This window comes from Apium graveolens, chromosome 9 (genome assembly GCF_009905375.1).
Source record: "Apium graveolens cultivar Ventura chromosome 9, ASM990537v1, whole genome shotgun sequence".
NCBI classification, from domain to species: domain Eukaryota; kingdom Viridiplantae; phylum Streptophyta; class Magnoliopsida; order Apiales; family Apiaceae; genus Apium; species Apium graveolens.
Window position 1 is genome coordinate 275,536,141 of NC_133655.1, and position 19,416 is coordinate 275,555,556.

General features: G+C 33.3%; 1 protein-coding gene across 1 annotated transcript; it reads left to right on the plus strand.

Moving 5' to 3' along the window:
* Positions 1-1,248: 1,248 nt before the first annotated feature.
* On the plus strand, positions 1,249-3,526 carry LOC141686863 (protein phosphatase 2C 51-like). Its single transcript, XM_074491956.1, has 3 exons — positions 1,249-2,161; positions 2,605-2,710; positions 2,990-3,526. Exons 1-3 carry the CDS (start codon positions 1,610-1,612, stop codon positions 3,322-3,324), a joined length of 993 nt encoding a protein of 330 aa, XP_074348057.1. The 5' UTR covers positions 1,249-1,609; the 3' UTR covers positions 3,325-3,526.
* The last annotated feature ends 15,890 nt before the right edge of the window (positions 3,527-19,416 follow it).

A 19,416-nucleotide genomic window follows, 5' to 3' on the forward strand; every position in this document is an offset into this window, starting at 1 on the left:
CTGGGAACATTAATAGAAAAAAAGTGAAACCTAAAACCAGTTTTAAGTCATCTCAATGGGCTATAGAAATAAAAATAACTAATAATATTTATTATCCTATGGACCGGACATAAACTGAAGTTCAAAATTAATGCCTATTTTCAGTGAACTATATAAAAGAAGGTAAAAGTAAATTTTATATGCATATATTAATAAATTATTTTTTTTAAAATATGAATGTTGCTAAATCACGAAAACATCAACTTAACTTAGATGAATATTTTATTTATCTTTGTCATACTCCTTCCAGTTTTTATTGTCCATTAATCAAAATTCATTTTTTATTGTTAAATAAATTAATAATTGTCATAAAATTGAACTGGAATAACAATATTTACCTTATTTCTATCCTTTTATATATCATTATTTAACATAGTTATAGAACTAGTTATAGAACTTGGACAATAAATGGTAATTGGTGAGTAAAATTAGGAGGGAGGGAGTGGTATTTTTCTTATACAGTTTATTCTTTTTGAAAAACCTATTTTTTAACATGTGAATGTTATATTTTTGTAAGATAATCTTTGTACTAGATTAGATAACTAATTAAAGGGATTTTGATGAGCAATATTTTTAAAAATATCAATATATATATATATATATATTATTTTTGCAGTTCATTTTAACATCATAATTATCTAAGTATTGGTGTAATTGCTCTCAAAAAGTGGTTCTACAATTATTGTTTAAATTTAAAAAATATTAATTATTTTAATGGTTATATAGCTCTATTATTCAATTTATTATGTTCTACTTTTTTTAATAATTTGTAATGTCTTTGTAAGTTAAATAATAACAATGTACCATAATTGATAGAAAGTAGACAAAGAAGTCCAAATAGTTGTTTTAAAATTGATGGCTAATTTTTATGTCCAATTGTTTTAATATTTTGTATATCAATTTCAAATTATACATATTTTAAATATATGATAACTTAGAAGTATAGAGAATAGTTAATACATTTTTATCATCTGAGATTATTGTCTTTATTATCTTATCATGTTTGTGATTATAAATGTAAATAATTATATGTGTTAATTAAACTTATAACAACACACCTTTATATGATTTTAGTCACCAAGAAAGTAAAAATTTGGATTTTTTACATGTTCTTTCTAATTACATTCAAATAATAAAGATAAAAATACCACTTTATCTTTTTTAGTAATTTATTTAAAGTTAACCTTAGCTTTTCACATGTGATTATAAGTTAATACAAAGTAGTATTGAATAAAACTTACACAATTCTTTTTAATTAAAACTAAATTTAATCACATTACATCACATTTAATTTCAATTATTAAAAACTCTAAAACTAGTAATCATCACCTTAAACGTGCCTATATCTTAGATGTCCACATATTTAAGAGTCTCTACCACCCCTAGTCCCTTCCTCTTCATTTTAGCCCCTTCCTCGTATTTAAGACCAGCTCTAGTCCCTTCCTCTTCATTTTAGCCCTTATCAGAGTTGGTTGCAGCTAGTCAGTAGTACTATTCTGATGCATTAATAGTACTATTGATTGAGTTATTTCTCATAATTTCATTGAAATAAGTCTAATTATATCTAGAAATGATGAAAAATCAAGATATAGTTAATTCAGAAGATGAATACACAAACACACCTTCTCTGCCCCAAAATAAGTCCCAGAATACAAATAATGTACCAAATACAAATAAACAAATAAACGATAATGGTAAAGTTCTGAACTATGATTCACATGGTAGTATCTCGCTGAAGGGAAGAAGGAAACATATGGAGGATGCTTTGACCGTAGACTTGGAGTTTTTAATGTTGGAATCAAATAAGTATGACTATTTTGGTGTGTATGATGGTCATGGTGGCTCAGAAGTAGCTCGGGCTTGTCGTGACCACTTACACCTGTTGGTTAAAAATGAGGTTGAAAAACAAGCAGGGAAAATTATAGACTGGGAGAAGGTGATGGTCACAAGTTTTCTTTGGATGGATGAACATGTGCTTGCTCAAGGAGTTGATGGTTCAACAGGATCAACTGCGATTGTTGCTGTGGTTGGGGAGGAAGTTCTGGTGGTTGCTAACTGCGGAGATTCCAGAGGTGTTTTGTCATGTTCATCCACTGTTGTGCCATTGTCTTTTGATCATAAGGTATGTTAGTAGATTTAGAGTTCAAAACTAGTACATAATTATCTTCATACCAGAGAGTACTGAGTACCATAAATACTATGTAAACATAACATGGTGTATTAATAATTTTTTTCTAAAAAAAATAATTTTCTTTAACAAGATTTTATACTTCATAAACATATATGAATGTAAACAGTTACATATATTTGTAGAGAATAAGGTTCATGTTTGTTAAATTTGTGTTTTGAACACCTCCCATAAACATTGTTGCATTGCATCCTTGGAGTGCACGATTTATCCCAATGTGATCATATGCACATAGACATTTTTGTCTGACTAGTTCGTAAGAATTTTAGCCATCATCAACTCAGCAACCTATTAGTTGAATTTACATTTTAAGTTACATTTGTTTTAAAATTTCTTTTTGTTGAATTTCCTAATTCAATCTTTTAAATTATGATTAGCCTGATCGACCGGATGAGTTGAAAAGGATCGAAGTCTCTGGTGGAGTGGTTGTCAATTGGAATGGGAAAAGAGTTCAAGGAGTTCTTGCAACTTCAAGATCTATTGGTACTTAAGTGATAATCCTATGATTTCAAATACAATGATATGAAAGAGTAATCTTTCATAAGAACATAGGATAGAATAAGTTAAAATTTAACCGATTAGTCATTTTTATTGAATCAACAAATTATCAAAGGTAATTAAAATTTGTGATGGTTACCTTAATATCCCGACTTAATTAATTAGTTGAGGAATACAGCATTACTAATAAGCATATTTATGAAATTGCATTACATTCTTGTTATTGACAAATATATGTTTGAATCATATTGAATCCTGATTTAGGGGACGAGCACTTGAAACCATATGTAGTAGCTCAAGCAGAAGTTACAGTGAAAGCGAGAAGCGACCTTGATGAGTTCATAATACTAGCTAGTGATGGTTTATGGGACGTAATGTCAAATGAAGATGCATGCAAAGTTGTTAGATTTTGTTTGCAGCAGCAATCACAGGAAGGATCAAAGAAGAAGTCTAGTGTAACCACCGATGAGAATGAGCATAAGAGTCGTGCTGCTGTAGCTGCACAAAATCTTAAAAGGATAGCAATGAAGCGAGGCAGCCAAGATAACATAAGTGTTATCGTATTCGATTTACAGAAACTCCACAAAACTTCTGCCTAGAAGAGTTTTGATGGAGCTCTTTCGTTGATGTCAGTCTTTGAGTCAAGACTATTCTAAGTCCACTCGAAATTCGTCTGAATTTAAATTACTGTGTACCTAGTGTGAACTATGTGTGCTATGGATTTCCACGTTAGTCTGCAACTCTTTATGTCCTGTTTTCTAATTATTACCCCGCTGTTGTAATATAAATCTATCTATGTTTTTCAACTTTTACTCCGTGTTGTAATGTAAAGTATCTATGTTTTGATTTTTTCTTGGTCGTGATTTATGACTAGTATATATATTTGATTGACCGTAAAATCAATATTTGGTCAAGAATTGACTTGCTTTTCTTACTTAGAGTCTTGGATACTATGCTAAGAAGCATGAGTACGGGTGCGGGTTCGGTGGTACGTAATACGGCGATACGGGAATTCGGTAAATTCAAAATTATGGAGATTTGGGTGTGGCGGGATATGGCATATATAATAATATTATAAATATATATTTGATGGTAAGAATGATACAATCTAGTAGCAATACTGATAATTTTGTACAAATTGATACAAATATATGATATAAGCATCAAAATCACAATAATTTATGTCAAATCATTTAATTTTGTTGTACAAATTGTATAAAAGAAAAAATTCAGGTGGGATATTATGAGTAATTATGTATTCTCAAGAATCCGAGTATGTGATAGGGAGTGTATGGGGATATGGGATCAAAGAATCCCTAGTTCCTAGATACTTTGACTAATAAAAAAAATGAGAACGGTCATAATCAACCAATTGTCAGCAGTATTATATTGTATCGAAGAATTTTTTCGCACTTTTCGTGATATAATATATATGTTGCAATAATTGCTGGCTTCCGACTAAAGCTTACTGAACATTACATGTGCTAATAACAATTCCGAAAAACAAATAATTTTGCTGAATTAATTAATAGTATGTTTGAGATAGAATCCATACTATATGCTTTCCGTTATCATTAGTCTCTATCAGATTGTTTTAGTACTTGTGTGCGTTGTACTTGTGTGCGTTGATCATTAGATGGACAAGAATTTTTAACACTTACTTATATACACCAGTAGATTCTCGACATCGTATGAAGCCAGAGTACACAGACCTCGTGTTTATCTATTCTTTCAGATCAATAAGTGAAAACTAATGGTAAATTATTCAACCAACCTGTACCCCAACAATTCTCCTCCTTCAAGAATAACAATTTTTAAATAACTCAATTGGCAGAGAAGAGAAACCAGTACTGTATAGATTCCTGTATAGCGCATGCATTTTTGTTGCGGATAATGTTAGAGAGACCAAAAATGGTTCACAAAAAATTTCCATAAGGACATGATAATTAATGTGATAGAATAATGCATTTGATTGGAATATTAATTATTTTTTTCTATTAACAATTATAATGAAATATGTAATGGGATATGTAATGTTTGAAATTTTTTTTGAGAACTATTTGATTTTTTAGCCACGAATTCTTTTTTATCAATACATATAAGTTGCTTAAACAACCAATGTTAAAATCTATTTTAAAGGCAATTCGACCGCTTTCGATTGAATTTAACTGGTCGAATTTAGCGGTCATATTTTACCGGTCAAATTTAGTATAAATACAATCAACCTACTAAATCTCACTCCTATATATACGTACGACCAGTACAAAATCGATCGCATTTAATTAAATTCAACCGCCTTCAGTCGAATTTAGCTAAATACGACCGATTTTGTACCGGTCGTATTTAACCGTTTCTCTTGTAGTGATCATAAGGGTTCTTATCTTTAATTTGTCTATTTATGTTCTAATTCTTATATATGATTTGTCTATTAACTCAAATGAATATGAGAACTCTTCAGAAATCCTACCCACTAAAGGTATGAGGGGACACATGTCCCTCTTAGTATATAATTTCATATTTTTTTATTTATTTTTCAAATATTTATACTTTAACATATGTATTCGGGTTACTTTAAATAATATATATATTTCTTACACAAGTTTAAAAAACTGAATTTGCATGTTTAATATGTTTATACGGATATTTAGCAAATAATTTCAACTAAATGTATTTTGGCAATCGTAACTTAGAAATAAGATATTTTGTTTTGTTTTCGGGAGTACTCAACCAAAAAAAAATATATTTTTCACACTTGCAAGTGCATTGCTAAAGCAACGGTAGTTAGACTAGCACATTTGTCTAGTATCTTGAAACTAGATATTTTCTTTATCTTAGGATTGCTAATATTCTAATATTTGGGTGTGAACGAAAATTAATATTTTATCCAGAAAAAGGAGTTAATAGCTCTTCAGCGACTCCTAGATGATGTTCAATTAATTCTCATACTTAGTTCTTAAGTTCAAATATAAAGAAAAATAGTGAAAATACAACTTCAACGGAATTTTAGCGATTTCTCAAATCGCTAAAAGCTTCTCTTTGCTATTTACTTTTTAAAGTCCAAATTCACTCTTAACTTATATTTTATAATAAAATAATTTGTTCACTTCATTTTTCTCTCCCATTTTTTTTATTCTTTTAGAACTTTAATATACTTTAATCATAAAATAATAAAGAAATGGTTGATTCAAAATTTAATATTGGAGATGTACATACCCTATCTTGCTAAGAGGTAATTATTTATAATATTTATAAAAAAATGGGTTAAGAGTTGGCAGACTTGCTCTTAAAATAAAGGAGAGAATAGACTCTTAAAATATAAGAGCCACTAGAAACTTATTGAAATTTAATTTTTTAAAATACTTTTCATATTTTGATTTAATCCATTTTTTTTAACATACTTTTCATATTTTGATTTAATGCGGTTAAACTGTGGGATTCCGGAGGTGCAACGTACTCTCATCTGTGGCTAGTATCACTAAACTCAAATAATGGATAAAGAGATCCAATGAACTTGCTCTTACTATAACGTGGTCAGGGTGGCATTAATTGCGGACTTTGAGTGTGTGACAATATCACACTTCTCAACCAAATTAAAGTTAGTTTTTTTGTAGTTAAGTGTTGACTCATAACTAAAATTAACTCTAGTTTTTTTTAGTTGCAGTCTTGTCTTTTTTAGTTGCAGTCTTGTCGTAAGTGTTGACTCATAGCTAAAGCGTTAAATCTAGAAATGGTCTAAAATGACATAACTTGAAGATAAAATTTCAAAATGACATAATCTGAATAAATGATGCAAAATAGCATTAAGAAACGCTGCATCAAGTAGCACTTTGAAAACAAGTCAAAACCGGTCAAAACGCTACACGATATAATATTTTGCATTTTTTTTATTTTTTAATGTACCCATTGTAGCGTTTTGTGTTTAATTTTTATTTTATTGTTTTATTTTGAGCTTCATATTGTGTGTTGTTTTGGTACCAGAAACATCACTTTATGTTACGTTTTTTTACAATTATGTTTAAATTTAAAGGTGTACCATAATTTGACAATTCTTGATTTTTTACGGTTTAATAATCCCTTTTGGATTATAAAAATATTAAAAAAATTGAATAAAAGACATAATTAATTTAACAATTTTTAACATTTTAGAGTTCACCAATCCCTATAAATGATAAAAATTTAAAATTTAGACCTAATTTAACACTATAAGTGATAAAAATTCTCCATTTAAAAAGTTATAATTTTTTTTTTAAAATATATAAAATATAGATTTGGCATTCGTTTCGTGTACTTTTGTGTCTTGTACTTTCGTGTTTTGTGTCATGAAGACTTAACCCAAACCCGAACCGTTAAGAATTTGTTTCATTTCGTGTTCGTGTACATTCATTTCGTGTACGTTTCGTGTAATTTAAAATTAATAAAAAAATAAAGATAAATATTATTTATATTTAAACATTTTATTTTTACTGGTTGAGTCTTAAGTCAATAAATCATTCAAACTTAAGTGCATTCAAGTCTTGTAAAATTTAGATTTAAAACTATTTTGTATCTATTTTTTGTAAAAATTATATATAAAAGTAAGATATATATATATATTCATATAATTATGATAAATATATTTATATATTTATTTATTTACTTTCGTTTCATGTCGTGTACCTAAGGGTAAACCCAAAACCGACACTAAATTCATCCGTGTACTTTCGTGTTCGTGTACTTTCGTGTTCGTGTACCAAAATATCAACCCAAACCTGTTATTTTTGTGTCATTTACGAAATTGCCGTCTAATAAAATACAACAAATTGTAGCCTTTTCCCGTAAACGTCATTTTAGAGTCTCAAACATGTTTTAAGGTAATATTTCAGTGTTTAAGAATTTTTTAAAAAAAGTTGACAAACGTAAGAAAATGTAGCATCTTGGCAAAAAAAGAAAAAATGTTATACGAACTCACGTCTTGTAGTGCTTTTATCAGACATTTTCTATTAATAGTTGAGTACAACACAAGGGGGGTGGATGTGTTTTCTTGATTTTTAGCCTTTTTGAAGTTTGGATAATGGAGTGTGAACAATGCAATTTAATTGTAGATAAATTTATCTTAGGCATGATCTTCTTGATCTTCTTCCAGAGTTTATTCTTAGGCTTGAGACTGTTCACAGAAAAATACTCCAGTCTGATCTTTCACATTTTTACAGACTCAAGTAATACAATACAAAAGACAAATTTAGATTATCATACAACTAATTCTTAGGGCTGTCAATTTGACTTAGTCTTGTTATGATACAGACATGTCTTGCACAACAATCTCCCCCAATTTGTGAGAAGATTGCTTATCACAAATTCATGTCTGATAACAAGACTAACCCTAAGCTACAAATAATTATTTAAAACTGACAGATAATCAAATACAACTTTTATACAATGAGTGATTACATAAATTCAGTAATTATAGCCATCACATGAATTTCTCATAGCCTGATTGTTTTCTAATGAGGTCCTTTAGATCTACAAGCACTTAAAGTTCCTCTATAATTTTAGTCCCTCTTAGAGCTTCCACAAGTTTGAGCCATTCATCCAAGAAGTATGTTATTCCCTAGCAATACAACAAGATTTACAAAAGGGGGGTTGAATGTAATTATGGCTACATTTTCAAGATTTTAAAAACAGTTCTAACTCGACAAATATATAAGTGTTTGATTTACAGATTGCGGAATGAAGTAGTTATATAAATCAAAACACAAAGTAATAAAAACACAAGCTTTTAAAACTTTATGGTGGATTTAAAAGTATCCACCATATATATATATATATATATATATATATATATATATATATATATATATATATCGAATAAAAACCCTGTGAAGCTTGAATAGCTCACAACTGCTTACAAGTAGAACAAACAAACTACAGAGAAATTCTTGATAAGTATAGCTTTTTCTATCTCTCTTTGAAATGTGTTTGCTTAGTTGAATGTTCTACTAGATACACTTGGTTTATATATCTCCAAGTTTACATGATAATAAGACAAGATAATAAAACAAAACATTTCTAGTCTAACTCCATGCTACTTCACTACTCTATTCCAGCATCTTTGAATATCTTCATAATAGCATGGAAATGGTAATGCTTCTTTGTTCTCAAATTCCTGCTTAACAGACTGTCACATTCCTTTTACAAACACCCAACGCATGTGACTGTGTTGTCACTATCAACAGATATTTAAATTTGATCATCCGTCGGGTACATGCTTGTCATCTGTCGGGTAGATTTATTGATCATCCATCAGGTAGCTTTGTTGATCATCCGTCGGGTAGCTTTGTTGATCATCCGTCGGGTAGCTTTTTGTCACTTAATCCATTTCACTTATACAGAATTACAAGACATCTTATATTTATAGTTAATAAACCTATTCTGTATATCCATTAGCAGTCACCATGACTCATATGCTCCTACAGAATCTATACAAATTTGTTTGCAGAAATGTGCTACAATACTTATTTGTTACATAAGCTACTCACCCGGTGGATGTCAAATCGTCATCCGTCAGGACTATATTGAATCATCCGTCGGGACTATATTTGATCATCCGTCGGGTGCTACAAAATACACTAAGTTAAATCTACTAAGGTGTTTTGTTTAACTTATCATCAAGTTCACAACATATTCCTAACAATCTCCCCCAATTTATGTCTACTGGAATTGTAGCCATAAATTAAGAGAAACTTGATGATAACAAAACACCCTAAAAAATACAAAATGGAAAGTAGTAGATAAAACTAATAAGTGCTACAAAATTTACTGAAAATTGAACAAAGTAAAGTATACAAAGAAGTTTCTCACAATCATTATCAAGGTGTTCCTCTAGCCTGAGCAGATAAATTTATTTCCTTGATTGTCTGGATTTCTTCCTAAGCCTCCTGTTGTTTTCTTCTATCTGACTTTGGAGTTGTCTGTGGAATTCAAGTTCATCAGCTTCAGATAAATCTAACATTTTTTGCATTTCCAAAAGAGCCTCATTGCTAGAGATACTCAGTTGGTCATCCAGTCTGAAGAATCTTCTAACTCCCTTATCATTTATGAATTCCATCAGCCAATAAGGCCTCAAATGCACTCTCTCTTCTGTGAAGGGAATTGATAGAGTTTTTGGAAGTGCATCTTTGGCTTTGTTACTCCTCAGCTCCTCAATCTTCTTTAGAACTAGTCTCCTTGAAGTCACATTGTATCCAAAGTTCTTTTTGAAATATAAGTAGATCTTTATCAGAATATATTGGCTTTCTAGAAGAATCCTGTGAAGTGGCCATGTCATCTCTTTCCCTCCCTAGTATTTAAATACCAGTCTTTCAGGAAGATGTCTGTAAGCATCAATTCCTCTTACTTCTTCCTGTTCATCCAAGTAGAGATTCAAGTCTGAAAACTCCTTGACATCACAGATATACATGAGATCTCCCTTGTTGACTGTGGGTTGAGATTTGGTTAGGGTCTTGGATCTAAGAGACACAGACTTCACTTTCTTTATTACTCTAGTCTTTGTTTTCTTTTACTTATTGAAGATTGAAAAGTTTAGTTCAAGAATTGGCAAACTATCCCAGTCTACTGGCTCATCCTTAGGAATTATGGGTTCACCATGAATGTTCCTAGTTGGATCCACCACCTTGAATTCTTCAAATACCACTGAGGATTTTGATGTCTGAGTTGAAGTTATAGGCTTTTTGGGAATGTAGTCTTCCATTTCCTCATCACTGAAGTCCAATTTTCTTTTGGAGGGGAGCTTGTATCTGAATCTTCTTTTCTATTATGGTTCATCTTGCACTTTTTGATCTTGAGGTTCAGCAATTACATGTGGTTGTTCAGAAATCTCAGTTGTAGTCTTTACAGCTTGAAGTTTGGCTAAGATAGCAGTTTGCTCCTTCTTTTGTTTGAGCTTCTTAGCATCTAAGGCAGCTTGCTTCTTTTCTTGCCTGATTCTTTCTTTCTCTTCCTTCTTAGCTTCCATAAACATAGGATGTCCAGCCACCACACAGATTTCTTTACCATTTTTGTAAATCTTGGCAATTCTTCTTTTAAGTACTGAATCAGCTGGATCCTTGAAAAATGCAATTGACCTAACCAACAACTTCTTCTCATCTGGCCTAGGTGTTTCATACACAATATCCATAGGATTTTTGTCTGAAAACTTTGAGTAGTTTCTTTTAGGCTTCATGATCAGCTTTGCTTTTGGAGATTTGATGCAAGATGTTTGACCATTTTCCTGATAATTCAAACTTATTTCATTCACAGAGATGTGCTTGACTTGAGAGTGATGATTAAAGACTTTGTCTGGTTTCTGAATTGGTCCAAATTTCTGTTGAATTTCTGCATCTATTTTCCTCCATTTTTCTTTTAATTCCTTCTCAACTGCTGCTACATCAATCTTTAGCAGTTTGTCATTTATTTCCAGTTTTGCTGCTGCCAGATTTATGATGTCAATGCTATCTATGGCCGGTGGCTTTGTGAAAGCAAATGTAGGCACAATTACTTTGCTAACTTGAATGTTGAGCTATTTCTCCCCCTCACTAGATGAGCCTTTCTCCCCCTTTTTGTTAGCATCAAGTTGGAGAGTGGAAGGGAGTTGAGCAGCCACCAACTGTTGGAGCAAAGCAGTCTGAGTTTCTTGATTAGCAAGTATCTTGGCCATTGACATCTCCACATCAGATAATCTAGAGTCCATGGCCTCAACCTTTTTATTGAGATCAGCCTCCTTTCTTAGCTTCTGAGCTATCTCAGTCATGGTGGTTCCGGGAAGTCTAGCATCCAACCTTGCTATGAAATCCTGTTTTACTTCAGAGACTTCCTGCTTGATTTCATCCACACTTTGACTGTGCTAAAGAGCTTGAATCTTATGCAGCTGGAGTGCTTCAAGATGTGCTGTTAGTAGCCTCTTTGTGCTGGCATTTGTAGATGTCTGAATGGCTGTTTGGGTGTCATGAATCAACTTGAATAGTGTTAATTGAAGATGTGAATAGGAACATTCTTTTGTTAGCATCAAGGAAGGAATATCTGCATCTCCCCCTATGCTCATGCTGTCTTCCTCATCATCCCCACCAGCATCCCCAAATGAGTCTTCAGCAAGTTCAAAATCACTGCCAGTAGTTAAAGGCATATCAGTGATTGCATCCTTTGCTCTTTGTAGAGATTGATTAGTATGCACCAAATTAAGAATTCTTTCAGCCTCCTCATTGCCCTATACAGCTAATGTTTGATAAGCTGTAACAGGATGAGTAAATGTCTCAGCATCTAGGAAAATAGAATCTATGACAGCTTGATATTCTTGCTGAAATAGTCTTTTCCTTTCTGCATCATTGACATTCATTGACTCACTAACAATGGTGTACATCCTTATCTCTCCAGTACCTGTATTTCTCTCATGATCTCTCTCTTTTTGCATCAAGGGCTCCCATTGGCTTCCTACCCTCACACCCTCACCTTCACCATCTAAAGTGGGACTCTTCTCACTCACTTTTTCCAGTCCTGAAGAAATGGACTGCATTTGTTCACTCATATTCTCTCCTTTTTCCTGGGAGCAACCCAGCCTCTCACTCAGTTCACTCCCTTCCCTCAGTCCTAAGAGTGATTGCACTACCACTAAGTCTTCTGCACTTGTGATAATTGAAGAAATTTGAAGTTGTATAGAGACTCCCAATGAATGATAAATATCCATCGGGACAGTAGTATGGCTATCCGACGGATGACTGTTGTTAGGCTTATCCGTCGGGATACAATCACTACTCGACGGATGATGAATATCCATCGTGATAGAAGAAATGAATGAGTTTAGAGTGGAGACTATGGTAGACTCTGTGCAGATTAATGAAAGGTTAGGCACAGATGTCTCAACAGACTCAAAAAGAAATGACAAGTGAGCCAACAAATCATCTAAAAGATGATGCTCACTTGCTTGGAATTTTGGCTTCTCCAAAAGAGTTAAAGATGGAGAATTTGGAAGTGATGTATTGATCATGTCAACATCCAATGAGTGTGTGGGTGAATTTGGTGTTTCAGGTGCTTTAATTGTTAAGGATTTTGGTTGTGACTCCACATTTATTGGAGTCACATCAATATGACTTTGAGATGGTGCATTGACTGGGTCTTTAGCTCCAGTTTGTACTGTGTGTATTCCCTGTGCATCCCAAAGGGTTGTTGATCTTTTCTTTCTAGCATAAATTTGTGGTGAACTTGTGTCCCTAGCCCTCTTGATATGTGCTCCTGGTTGGGAGCTTGTTTCAATAGTAACATCCTTTTGGGAGGATGAAACTAGAATTGAGCTTATTTCCTTATTAACAACCATAATTTGTTGGGAAACTATGGTGTGGCTAGGCTTGGGTACACTCATCTCACCAGCCTTATCCTTAGGGTTTCTTTGATTTTCACCCTGTCCCTCACCTTGCTCACTCACCTTCACACTCCCCTCTTTGTGTTTAGTGGATTTTGCAACTGTTTTCTTTTGAAAAAACCAGAGGGAACTTTCTTACATTTGGATTTTGAAATTGTTGGTTTGGTAGCTTGGGTAGGCATCTGTTGGGTCATTGACACAGATGCCATGGTTACACTAGAAGGCAAAGAAATGTATGAGGTTGGAAGAGTGGAGACAGTAGAGCTTACCTAACTTACCTGAGGTCCCTCCATGACTGGAAAATAGAATAGGGGTACCTCTTTTTGGTGATTTGCTCTATTAAGATCTACAATAATTCTTCTTTCTTGAACCCAACAATTCAGCTTGTTGGTTGGGTTCTCAATTTCAATGTCCTCAATAAGATGGTTAACAAGCATCATAAAGAATCTAGCATAATAGACACTTTTACCTCTCTTATTGAGTTCTCCTAACTTAAAACCTATCTCAAATATGATTAAGTCACTGAAGTTAAAGTACTTATCAGTAACTAGCATATAAAGCATGTTAAGCATGGAAATATTAACAGAATCAAAGTTACTAATACCAGAAAATACCTTAGTTACCACATCACACAAAAAGCTCCATTCCATTCTAAGACCTAACCTCCTAATTTCACTTAACTTAGAAGTAGAAAGTGCATAGCCCATGGAATTTAACATGTTAACTATATCAGTGTCTGTGTGTGGAACAGTGGCAATATTATCTGGAATTCTAAAGCATGCTTTGACAATGTCACTATTAATGCAAAACTGTTTACCTTTGTGAGTGAAAGTTATGGTCTTATCAGTTGAGTTGTACACGGCAGTTGTCCATATCTCCTCTACAACCTCACAGAAGATTGTGGAAGATTCCAGCATCGCATAGTTGAGTTTACAGCCTTTTACAAAATCCATCATTTTGTGAAAATCTCCAGACTGTTGAATCTCCTTGTTCACTAGAGCTGTGAAGTTGTTCTTTTCATAGATATATCCAGTTTGAGACATAATTTTGACTACAGGTGCCATTGCTAAAAATTTGAAATATGCAGAGAGAGAATTTGCTTTTGAGGAAGAAAGAAGTTAGAGCAATCGAATTGAGAATGATAAAAGAGTAGAATAAAATTGAATTATGCTTTTATACTATCTCAGAAATAAACTATCAAAAATAATAAAGTGAAATAAAGTAACCAATCAAAATAGCCCAAAATAGCCGTTTAAAAATAAATAAACTGTAAAAATTCTGTCACTCATCTGTCGTGTTGTGCTTACAAACTGTAAGTATGCTCGATGGATAACGTTTAGAGTTTTAACGGCTAAGATTGAGATAATTCGACGAATGAGGATAAATCAATTAGCCATCGAGTTATAAAATACTCCAGAAAAATAATTGATTTTATTAACAAACAATATACCGACGGATGACCAAACTCGATGGATAATGAGCATCCGTTGGGATGTAAATTTTGACTTAGCCAAAATTTCATCAAAAGCTGAAAAATCAATTAATTTTCTGGCTGCATTATATCTTGCAAAAATATCTAAAATGATTTAAGAATAATTAAGCATACCTAACTCACTTACCAACCTTGAGAAGGTGGATTCATCAAGTGGCTTGGTAAAGATACCTGCAAGCTGCTTTTCACTTGGAATAAAATGAAGTTCCACAGTATCATACATCACATGTTCCTTTATGAAGTGGTACTTGATGTCTATGTGCTTTGTTCTTGAATGCTAACTGGATTTTCAGTGATGGCAATTGCACTTGTGTTATCACAGAAATTGGGAATCCTATCCACTTGTAGACCATAGTCCAACAATTGGTTTTTCATCCATAAAATCTGTGCACAGCAACTGCCAGCAGCAATATATTCAGCTTCAGTTGTAGAGGTAGAAACTGAATTTTGCTTTTTACTGAACCAGGATACAAGCTTGTTCCCTAAAAATTGACAGGTTCTTGTTGTGCTTTTTCTGTCTATTTTACAACCTGCATAATCTACATCTGAATAACCAGTTAGATCAAAACCAGAATCTCTAGGGTACCAAATGCCAAGATTTGATGTTCTCTTGAGATATCTGAAAATTCTCTTAATAGCTACTAAGTGAGATTCTCTAGGATCAGCCTGAAATCTAGCACAAAGACAAGTAGCAAACATTATATCTGGCCTACTAGCTGTCAAGTACAGAAGTGAGCCAACCATGCCCCTGTAGCTTGAAATATCCACAGACTTTTCAATAGTGTTTAATTCAAGCTTAGTTGCAGTGGCCATGAGAGTTTTTGCAGATGTGCAATCCATTAGATCAAACTTCTTTAAAAGATCATGAATATATTTAGTTTGACTAATGAATATTCCATCACTAACTTTCTTAACTTGTAAACCAAGAAAGTAAGTTAGTTCTCCCATCATGCTCATTTCATACTTACTTTGCATCAATTTGGCAAACTTTTTGCAAAGTTTTTCATCTGTAGAGCCAAATATAAATCATCTACATAAATTTGAACAAGTATACTAAAACCATTAATATTTCTAAAGAATAAGGTTTTATCAACAGTACCTCTTGTGAAGTGATTTTCCAAAAGAAACTTTGATAAAGTGTCAGACCAGGCTTTAGGTGCTTGTTTCAGTCCATAAAGTGCCTTCAAAAGATAGTAGACATATTCTGAAAAATTTGGATCTTTAAAACCAGGAGGTTGACTAACATAGACTTCCTCCTCCAAATCTCCATTCAGAAAAGCACTTTTGACATCCATTTGATAGACCTTGAAGTTGGCATGGGCTGCATAGGCTAAGAAGATTCTGATGACTTTAAGTCTTGTAACAGGAGCAAAGGTTTCATCAAAATCTATTCCTTCTTGTTGACAGTAGCCCTTAGCAACCAATCTAGCGTTGTTCCTGACCACTATGCCATTTTCATCCGTCTTGTTTCTGAATACCCACTTGGTGTCAATTGGATTCTTTCCTTTAGGTTTAGGTACCAACTTCCATACCTTGTTGTTTTCAAATTGGTTTAGCTCTTCCCGCATAGCTAAAATCCAATCAGGATCCAACAAAGCTTTCTCTACTTTCTTTGGTTCTTCCTTAGATAGGAAGCTGCTATATAGACATTCTTCTTGAGTTGCTCTTCTTGTTTGAACTCTAGAAGATGCATCACCAATGATGAGCTCAAATGGGTGATCTTTAGTCCATTTTCTTTTTTGAGGTAGATTAGCTCTAGATGAAGAGGCCTCATTGTTGTCTTTATGTGTGACTGAGTTTTGATTGTAAGAAACTCCCCCTGAGTTTGTGAATCTTTGATTTGAGAAAAGGGAACTTTCTGTAGGTGATTTATTCTGACTTTCAGCTTCTCCTAGTATGAAGCTGATTGTCTCCCGACGGATAAGGCAGATTGTCTCCCGACGGATGAAGCATTTTGTAACTCGACAGATGTTGAATTATGTGCTTCATTAATTGTAGAATTTTCTGCATTATCCTTATTTACTATTTCTTGATCACTTTCATCATCACTGTCATCACTAACCATCTCCACATTATCAAACTTGAGGCTTTCATGGAAATCTCCATCTTGCAGTCCTTCAATCTTTTTGTCATCAAACACAACATGTATTGATTCCATAAAAATGTTGGTTCTTAGATTGTAGACCCTATATGCCTTTCCCACAGCATATCCAACAAAAATTCCTTCATCTACTTTAGCATCAAACTTTACATGTTGATTAGTTTGATTCCTCAAGATATAACATATGCAGCCAAAGACATGAAGAAAATTTAGAGTTGGCTTCCTATTCTTGAACAATTTGTAGGGTGTCATACACGTTGCTTGCTTAACCAAAGAAATATTCTGATTGTAGCAGGCAGTATTCAAAGCTTCAGCCCAAAAATATGTTGGTAACTTTGATTCTTCAAGCATTATTCTTGCAGCTTCAATAAGAGATCTGTTCTTTCTTTCCACTACTCCATTTTGTTGTGGAGTACTTGTTGCAAAAAACTTATGCATAATCCCATTTTCTTTACAAAATGATCTCATCACAGAATTCTTGAACTCAGTTCCATTGTCACTCCTGATTCTTCTTACTTTAAAATCAGGATTATTGTTGATTTGCCTTATGTGATTGATGATGATTTCACTAGCTTCATCTTTAGACTTTAGGAAATATGTCCAAGAGAACTTTGAGAAATCATCCACAATTACTAGGCAAAATCTTTTCCTTGAGATAGACAACACATTGACTGATCCAAATAAATCCATGTGTAATAATTGCAAAGGTTCTTCAATTGTTGAATCAAGCTTCTTTCTGAATGATGTTTTAATCTTCTTTCCTTTCTGGCAGGCATCACACAATCCATCCTTAGTAAACTCCACTTGAGGAATACCTTTAACTAGTTCTTTCCTGACAAGCTTAGTCATGGTCTTGAAGTTTAGATGGGACAGCTTCTTGTGCCATAGCCAACTTTCATCTTGACTTGCTTTACTAAGAAGACAAGTGACATATTCTGCATTAGATGAGTTGAAGTCATCTAGGTACACATTTCCTTTTCTCACTCCAGTGAGAACTACTTTGTTGCTCCTTTTGTTTGTCACAACACAGGCTTCTGAATTGAAGGTTACTGAATTGCCCTTATGACAAAGCTGGCTGATACTCAACAAATTATGCTTGAGACCATCCACTAGGGCAACCTCTTCAATGATGACATTGTCTTTTGAAATCAAGCCATATCCCATAGTATATCCTTTGTTGTCATCTCCAAAAGTAATACTTGGGCCAGCTCTTTCCTTGAACTCAGTGAGCAGGGTAGAATCTTCAGTCATGTGCCTTGAGCAACCACTATCCAGATACCAAAGATTCTTTCTGTTTCCCTGCACACATCAAAATCAAATCAAGTTGATTTTGGTACCCAAGTTTCCTTGGGTCCTGCCTTGTTAGCTTTGTTCTTTGGTTTCTTAGTTTTGATCTTATTTGACTTGGGGATTACTGATTCATCCTTAGTCATCTGAGTTGGACCTTTGAAACCAGTCATTAAAATAGAATTGTCATGCACATTTTGATTAACAGGAAAAGGCATGTTATTTGCAAACATGTTATTCCAGTAAGACATGCTAAATGGTATTTGAGGCATACTAAATGCAGTATAATAAGGATTAGGTGCAAATGACATATTAGCAAATTGTGCATTCATATTCTGAGTAGACATAGCATTCATAGACATGGTAGGCATGGCAATCATGTTGGGAAAAGATGGAGGTACAGACATAGGAGTAGGCATGGCAAGTTTGCAATTAACAGACAAGTGATTAACACTACCACACTTAATACAGATTTTTCTTGGTGCATATTTATCAGGTGTGTAGTTGTTATATTTTTTAATTCCTACTTTCCCATTTCTATTGTTTTTCTTTTTAGTTTTTGTTTTAACCTCAATCTTTTCTAATCTGTCATTCAATTGCTTGATGGACAGATGACCAACATTAACTTTCCTGTCTTTCTTAACTTGACTAGATTCTCCTGGAATAAAGTTCTTAGAAACTGATCCATATTTCTCATTTAACTTATCTAGTTTAGCTCTGCTAATAGGTTTACTCACAGCCGACGGATGTGGCTCTTTGTCACCCGACGGATAATCCTTCTGATTAGTCGACGGATGATGAAGATCATCCGTCGAGTCCACATCTGTCAACAATCCTTCAACCAAATTGGACTCAAGCTTCTCTTTACTCTTCTTCCCGGCTGCATCACAAAAGGACTCAATACCTTGAACTTTAGTGATTTGAGCATGGACATCTCTGGATGATTTCCATGCTTTAATCACTTCCTGTTCTCGTTCAAGCTGCTTCTTTAAAATCTCTTCTTTCTTCAAGGACTCAGTTAATTCATCCTAGCAATTTTACACTCAATTCTCAATTTTTCAAATTCAATAAACTGAGACTCTAGCACATTATTCCTCTCACTTAAAAATAAGTTGTTTTCTTTAATTTTAGCATTTTCCTTAGTGAGGGACTTAAGTGTAACACACAAGTGATATAATTCTGTGGACATGTCATTTATGGCATCATTACACTCAACTTTATATAAATGTGCTAGGTTAGTGGTGATTACCTGATTACTTGAAGAACTTATTTTTGTTTCATCAGACTTGGCCATCAGGGCTAGGTTGACATAGTTTGTTTCTTCATCTTCATCCAATCCATCAGCTGCCCAGTCATTTTCCTGTGTAATGAAAGCCCTTTCCTTTTGTTTGAGCAATTCAAAGTATTTCTGTTTATAATCAACAGGCTCAAACTTCTTCTTGCTA